The following is a 7,890-nucleotide window of genomic DNA, read 5'->3' as shown; positions in this document are numbered from 1 at the left end:
GCTAACTGCCCCAAAGCATACTGGCACACAAATCAAAATAACGACATAGGAAAATGTAGGTGACACATGTGTGCGGAAAAAAATCACATCTATTATGATCGGTTTAAACGCAAAGTTACCCAAAAAGGCTTCTGTACTCGACCTTATCGCAGAATGCCACAGGTGTGCGGCACCAAAGAAAATAGCAACCTCAGGTATCCATTCCGCGCAATATTTTACAAATTACAGGGTTTTCTGATAGCACCAACCATCTACCGACGGGGCATTTTCTTGTATCTTGCTCTTTCACAATGCAAACAAACTTGGGGAGAAAGTATGTTCACGATGACTAGCTTCCGGCTGCCTGCACAAACTAAACGTCTAAGAGCTAAGCTGATACTCAGAAAGGCAGGTAGTCAACAAGGGGACTCGTATAAATACAAACAACTGTACCACAACGAAGTTCTGAACTGACATCTGACAGCGAGGAACGATTTCATGACCACAGCCATTTAGGAAGAAATGTGTTACATCAGTTCTTGGTGACGTCAACAAAGATGGTGATGAAGCTATTCAATGTTTTCAAAATGGCGGCGTACAAACGATGGGTTTAGGAAGTGAGACATGAAGGTCATAAAGCAAAATTGTCATGTCGTGGTCAAAGTAGGAAAAAACACCTGAAAATAGGGGAGCGCATGAAAATCATCCGGTCAGTCTCAATGCGCAATTTGAGGTGAACTCGAAAACAAAAAACAGGTGTGTATTTGAATAAGACAATCTTATACAAATTATCCAACAGTGAAAAATAGGCACGTGGGATACCGTAGATGAATATGTGAAATGCTTGTGAGTGAACCTAACGAGAACTAGATTCTTGGTGTGGATGAAGCACGAATAGGCAAGTATAGCTTATATTCTCTTGGTAACTCCTCTTCGCTGTACATTCGATCGCAGAAGTAGACGCGTCTCAATCGACAATTTGCGTGAATCTAGAGAAGGAAATTTAGTTGCGATTAGTTGGGCTTGCAATATGGTATAGTTAAAGTAGATATTGTCTTCGTTTTTTTTTCTGAAAAAAATGCATTACTGTGTGGATCTAACACTGTGTATCGTTGTGCTATACTCGCTACGCAAACAAATGTGTATCGAAAAGGCGTAGATAGAAAACGTCCGTGTTTTTAGATTTCATTAAGCACAGAGCACATTTATGTCACAAAACAGTTTATCAAACCCTGATTACCTGTCGCATTCATCAGTGCCTCTTTTCAAACCGCACCTCAGTCTATGCATACCGCGAAAATTTCACAAATTCTTGGGTTGGTTTTGAGAAAACTTGGAAATTTCTATTTGCAGAGACTTTTGTTTGCGCACTTATCCCGCAGTTCGATGGAACAAAAATACGTCCGAACTGGAACTTTGGTTTCACTTCATCGTACAAACGACTGAAAACAACGCGACTGAATGTGAATCAGATGAGTCTACAATGCATCATTTCAAATGGTCCCTTTAAACGGACACGGAGACCTCTGTAATACAGATTAATGACCCAAAAATTTCCAGGATAGCAAGGAGATTAATGAATGAAATTTGTTGGTATGAGCTTCTGAAAAGTGGAAATCAGTCTAGGATATTATCCTGTCTAACTGAGAGGAAAGTAACGATTTGCCGTCAAAATATATATACTCACATAAACGAACACGACTGGCTTAAAATACCTGTTTGGTATCCCGTTGTATTTCAAGCCCTCGACGTAAGAAAGTACAATCCGTATGGTAGCTGATGTATATGTTGCACCTCTAAATATAAATCCTACAGATTTTTGTGCTTCTTTTGAAAAACGTGGTCCGTTTCCCATCCAGTAAGTCCCTGTTCATCTTTTGTCATGACGTTCTAAATAGCCATCTCGAAAGCCAAAGATTAAGATAGAAGTATCGTAGAAGAATCTAACACTGGTGGGTCGTTTGAGAAATTAAAAGGAACAAGGGAGAACTTTTTGCTGTTGTAAGCATCAAATGAATGCTTGGAATGAGCTAAAGTTTTGTGTTGTTTAGGCAGTCCAACGGAGCTTTGGCTCAGCGGCTAGTTTGTTGCTTTGGCCTGAAGCCAATAAATCTGTCTACGTCCGATACTGTGACTCATTTTAAATGTTATCTAGTGCCTCAAGGCTCATACAACGCGCGTTGAATGCAGGGTGTGAAAGGTGAACTTGTGATTTGCAGTGACTATGATCCAATCAAACTGGGCACAAGTTGCCAGAAAGTATCCATATCACACGGAGCACAACGGATGAGAAGGTAACACGACAAAGACGGCCAAGAACATTCAGATCTTGAGTTTTCGGCGACGCTCCTACAGGGAAAATAAATTTAGAGTCACAACATACCACTTGAATTTTATTCGGATCTCGACCAGAAGGCTTCATAATAAGATTAGACAGCAAATCTTTATGGAGTTCAACTTAATCGATAATAGTAAGTGATATTGTTTGGCTGTTTGCCACAATGTAGACCACAGAGTCAGACCAGTGTATGGAACGCCTGACAAGATAAAATTGCTCGATGCTTCTGATGGCCATCAACAGCTAACACCACCAGTGAGTGCTCTTGGTTCCGATTGACCTAAAGACAACTGAGAGCAAGAAAATTGTTCATCCCAAATCAGTAGCCCCGTACAATCGGTGAAAGGCTATTATTTGTAGGTGTGGCGTTACGTTTATTAAGTAGCAAAAGATATGATTAACCGGAAACGCCCTTCTCTGTTATGATGAGCAAAAGATAGCCATGCTCGTAATTCGTGTCCCTCAGATCAGCTGATTGATAAATTTAAAGAAAAAACAGTTGGAGCAGCGCTGTTCAGGGATACCATGATATAAACGTCGGCCGAATCCGTGACTAACCCTTTGAACACTGTGTTTCACTGTCCATGACAATTCTGGATAAGATCCAATCACTGCAGGCTTAATTATCGATTAGGGCAGCCATGCTAGCTGAACACAAAATACTATATATTGCCCTCATCTTACAGAAGACAGGGAACAACGGCGTTTTCACCCCTTTATGTTGGTGCTTTTTTGCAACGGCGTTTTCACCCCTTTATGTTGGTGCTTTTTTGGGGGAAGGGGGGAGATTTCCAATTAAATCCCAGTAGACAGGTAGGTTTTCACCAGCTGTCCGGGCAGGTAACCTATCGTTGGAAGTGTCTACTTTGATAAACAATTGTAGCTGCTATGGTTTTGATAAAAAATACAGCAAGTTTGGTCGAGAGATGAAATAGTGTACTAAAAATATAGGACCGGTTTTATGACCTAGTATCCATCTGCAAATTATGGCTCAAATAAATTGTTCACAGATTTACATCTGTGAACATCTAGTTAAAGCATTATATTCTCACACAGCCCCATTAGACGCCGAAGGCTTCGAAACACAAAAAACAATAGGGGATATTCTGGCAAATGTCTGGTGCTGCCATAAGAAACTGCTATGATAGACAACAGAAATAAAGAGAGAATCTAGGAGAGTGTGAGAAAACTTTGAAGACTTCAGCCGGAGACACAATGTAAAATATCGCTATCACAAGCACAAAAGAACGTTCACTTTCATCAAACACCAGGGACAGTTCTCATGCCAGTGAACAATACGATTGTTTTAGTCGTTTTTTTGGTTCCCTAATGTCACAAATGGGATCCAAAGGTAGCACGTTTTGGTGTACAAAGCCAAGTGGAAAGAAGTGACTGTGACGATCTTCGTATTTTCATATTTTCTGGTGCATGCATCAGCCTGTAAGCTTGAATCAGTTCCTGTACCTCGATACCCGTACTTCGTTTGAGAGACAGAATCCTAACACACAAGATGGTCTTCGGGCTCTGATTTTTGTTCGATCTTCTCAGAAATTCTTGCTGACTTTTCTTGTTGTTCAGCAGTAGCAACATTTTAGTGCCTAGCTGCCATGCCATCCGAAGAAAGCTCGATAACTGGGGTACCGTTAGTTTGCGCACGCCTAGACAGAAGCAGCTGAATGCGTAGTGTGAGTACAAATTATGGACCTACCGGTCAGTAGGTTCGCCCCGTAATCACTGGGCTATCTTGAGCCGTTCATTTCTTACGGAGTGCATGGAAGTGACAACTTTTGTTGGGTTTCCAGAGTCTTAATAAAAGCACGCACTGATTTTTTACCCATATTGTTTTGAAGTTCAAAAAATGCCTTTATCTCTCGGTGCTTCAAAAATACCGAGTTTGATCTTTCCAATGATATCAGTTTAGTTTACTCTGAGGGAAAATTTTCGATTCCTATCGGCAACAAATATACATTTCTCAGACTTAAATAATCCGAAGGTTATCCGGTAGACAAAATGTTCGTTCCGTTGCTTCTTCGCATCGATACTTGCCTTCTCCTTTCAACCACACATTCGAAACCCAGAAGGTTGAGCGAAGCTTATGAAATGAATGCAAGTGCAACGAAATACATTCATTTAATTTCACCGTTCTTTAAGCTATCATCCGTGTAAAATTAGGCCAACAGAATATACATATTGGTAAATTATACCAAGAAACGTTTTTCGATTACTTTCTGAGCCCTGAGTAAATATTTCCACACGTGATAAGATAGGCCGTGCAAAGGTAATCTTTAAACGAAAAAAACACTGCATTCTGTTATCAAATGAAGGTAGAACTTCAAACGCATTGACGCTTATTTGTTCAGGCTAGAATACCGGCCCATTGATGTCTTGGTTCAACTGTCGTGGCAAATAAAATTTGGTCCAAATATTCCTCAGTCTCACTGACGTTTCAAAGACATGCGTAGCAGCCCAAATATTTCACCTTAAAGTTATGGGAGAGTTATGCAAGAGTCAGATTTTCAGTTCCACATACAGGACCCAGGAAATAGTAATTATTGATCGTTTAGTACTTTCGATAGCTAATGACTGCACGCTGATGTGATAAATAAGTACCCATCATAAAGACTGGTAAATGAGCATTCTAAAGATCACTACAACACAGTGCACTTTTAAAACTAGATCCAGGGGAACAAGTGAATTCGGATGGCTACAGAAATAAATGGTATAGCGCATACCTCAACTGTTCTTACTCTCTAAAAACAGCATCTTAAGCCATCACTTGAAATGCGTCTGTCCAAAAAATATTAGTGCATAAGCTTTCTTCATGAAAGACGCTTTCTTACCCACTTATTACTTTCTTCACTCTCAGAACCGTCACCACTGTAGAAGAAATAATCTCACAAATGCAGTTTTCTCCCTTTAAATAGTCCCTCCGTCAACTTGATAATGCTCTGTGTACTGATGGATTTTCACAAACGATCGGTCAACTAGGGACCAAAATATTGTTGTGAAGATCGCAATTTTGGCCTCAGTGTAACATTGTATCAGACCTTAGATTGGCTGTGAGATTTTTTGACAATGAAGAGTTGGGCAATGTTTACCAGTAAAAAATCATAAGTCAGTGCATCAGATAACTGTAACACAAATGAACAAAAACCATAAGCCAATGAGAAAACCAAACATTTTCTGTAAAACTAGACTTACGCTATGAGTCGACAAGATATCCTATAAAGCACTTGCCCAAATTCCATACATTTAGTGGAACGATAGGAACAAGTTTTGCATTTTGATCAAACACTAAAGTACCTTATTTAGAAACGGTTTGGTACTTCATTGTTTTCAAACAATAGCAGGAAGAAGCATCAAATAAACAAATCTTCAACACACTTCAACTTGTAGAACCTCGACGAATCCCGTTCCGTAGGCACGTCGGGTGAATTCGCACAAATCAAACTGCACTTGATTCCAGCCTTCGTCAAGATTCATCGGCATTGTACATGCGAATGGTTTCACGAGTGTCATAGTCTGGAATGTACTTGCCCTGAACCTCCGTCGTACATTTTGATCATCCAAAATCTTGACTCATATCACCAGAATGTCAAGTATTTAGTCATACCTGTACTTCAAATGTAAAATACTTTTTCAAGTTCTTCAGCACAATCACCAAAATTGGCAGTCGTATGGACAAAGTCTGTGCGGAATTTGCAGGACATTTTAGGAAGGCAGTGCTGTTTGTTTACAAAGTTAGAGAAATTACAACAAAGTTGTGCCTACCTGACGTTTGTGCCCACAATTTCGTAGACGAAAGACTGTATATCTTCATCAGTTACTCGTTTTATATGCCCATTGCTGACCTATCAGAGTTTAAACGCGTCCGTTTTGTTTCGCTTTACCTTTTGGCTCCAGTCCTTTAGGGGATTGCTTCCAAGGCTGTAAAATATGGATAGCAGCCCACCCTGGTATGAATCTCGGTACATGATGGCAAAGCGTCGGCTAAAACGAAAGCAAGGGTTATCGTGTTATTTAGCTGATTGAATCACCGGTGTGCATCCCACAGTAAACAAGAGGTAGCACACAACTAACGCTTCATAGTGGCCAAGACGCGTATGAACGTTCTGTCCCCTTCCATCTTTGTACAGTGACCAGCTTTAACAGGCACTTATGACGAGATTGTTAACAGTTGCTCGCCAAGTCGCCGTCTGTCCGACCCTGAGTTTTGTAAGGAATGTTAAAACGGCTCAAACGTTTGGGTAAATCAGCGATCAATGTGTCAAGCAAGCTTTGTTAACTTATCTGTTGGGCAAAAAGCAGAAAGTTCCATTTATTCCTCTGTAAAATTATCTGAAATGTCGTCTACAACAGTAGTGCTGCATTCACGGATGCTGTAAATTAAAGCAACAGGAGATTTGCGTCCGGTAGTCACATGTTTCTGCCAGGTGCGCTATAGATAGGCCCTTAGGGGCCGGACATTCACAGTTCCACCCAACCTTGATCTTTGACAGCTTCGATTAAGACGGATCTCTTGATTATATCAGCAGACTTCGTCCGTTTGTCTAAAATTTGAAAAGCCAGGTGGATGACCCCTCCATAGTAACAAAATTAAATTTATTTTACAGATGCGCCAGAGGAAAGGATTTCGAAAAACATCCCATAGTTAAAGGAATCGCTCGTCGCTAACCGGAGAAAGAAAAAGAGATAGTCACAGCACAGTTTCAGGAGGCCACTAGGAGAGGCTAGCCAGCAGGCTTCATGTAAAATTTCCAAGTAAACATTTGAAATTTAAACTATTTGTTTCAATATCCAAAATACTGACATGCTGGTAAAAGATGGGCGTGTGCTTGTGCCAGTGCAGTAGGAGGACAAGCCAATTAAACAATCAAAGACTCATATGAAATACATTATTGTTTTCGACGGGTCAGATTTGGGCATCGGATGATTCTCAGCTACTGCAGTGTATCGTTTTTACACCGAGTCTGCACAAGGGAGAAGGAATCTAGCAGTCGCTAAAGAACCGAAAAAGTTTTAGTTCTACTGATCAATGAATCTTCGTCTTACAGCCATACGACCAAACAATCCGTACTGTGGACTAATAAACATCTCCAATGAGATTCAGGAAAATCCGTTTTAGCTCTTTAGGTGTCCCAAATTAGCGCAAGTCACGCACAGGTTAGAGATTGGCGCACTGTTCCCATCTATCCTACTACAAGTAATACCGATAAAACTTACAAAATACTTGAAACAATCTATAAATTTCAGTGCCTCTCCGTGATTTGTGAATGACGTGTTTACTGACTACGTGCATGAAGTATGACCCTAAGTTTTGCTCGCAAAGCTTGTGCTGAAAAATAAATGGCTTTGACAATTCATCTAGAAAGAACTGCCCCTTCTTAGCTTCTTTGAAAAAGCGGTTTCGCTTGCATAATCCCGATCAGCGGAAATTCTGTCAGCAGATTTCTGAACACCAGGGGTTTGAGGACCTTTTATATTGTCTCCTTAACTCTTTTATCGAGAAATTAATTAGAAATGGGAAGATTTGTCGCCGTTGACGGACTTTGATTTGTATTTGGGAGAGCTTC

General features: G+C 40.4%; 1 protein-coding gene across 1 annotated transcript; it reads right to left on the bottom strand.

Annotated features, from left to right (window-relative positions):
- Positions 1 to 525: 525 nt before the first annotated feature.
- On the bottom strand, positions 526 to 6,291 carry T265_08738 (hypothetical protein; the record flags this gene model as incomplete). Its single annotated transcript, XM_009174623.1, has 5 exons — positions 526 to 968; positions 5,702 to 5,890; positions 5,931 to 6,042; positions 6,089 to 6,168; positions 6,208 to 6,291. 5 exons carry the CDS (start codon positions 6,289 to 6,291, stop codon positions 846 to 848), a joined length of 588 nt encoding a protein of 195 aa, XP_009172887.1.
- Positions 6,292 to 7,890: the final 1,599 nt, after the last annotated feature.

Source organism: Opisthorchis viverrini (genome assembly GCF_000715545.1).
Source record: "Opisthorchis viverrini unplaced genomic scaffold opera_v5_238, whole genome shotgun sequence".
NCBI lineage: Eukaryota > Metazoa > Platyhelminthes > Trematoda > Opisthorchiida > Opisthorchiidae > Opisthorchis > Opisthorchis viverrini.
This window is presented reverse-complemented; position numbering and strand designations above follow the sequence as displayed.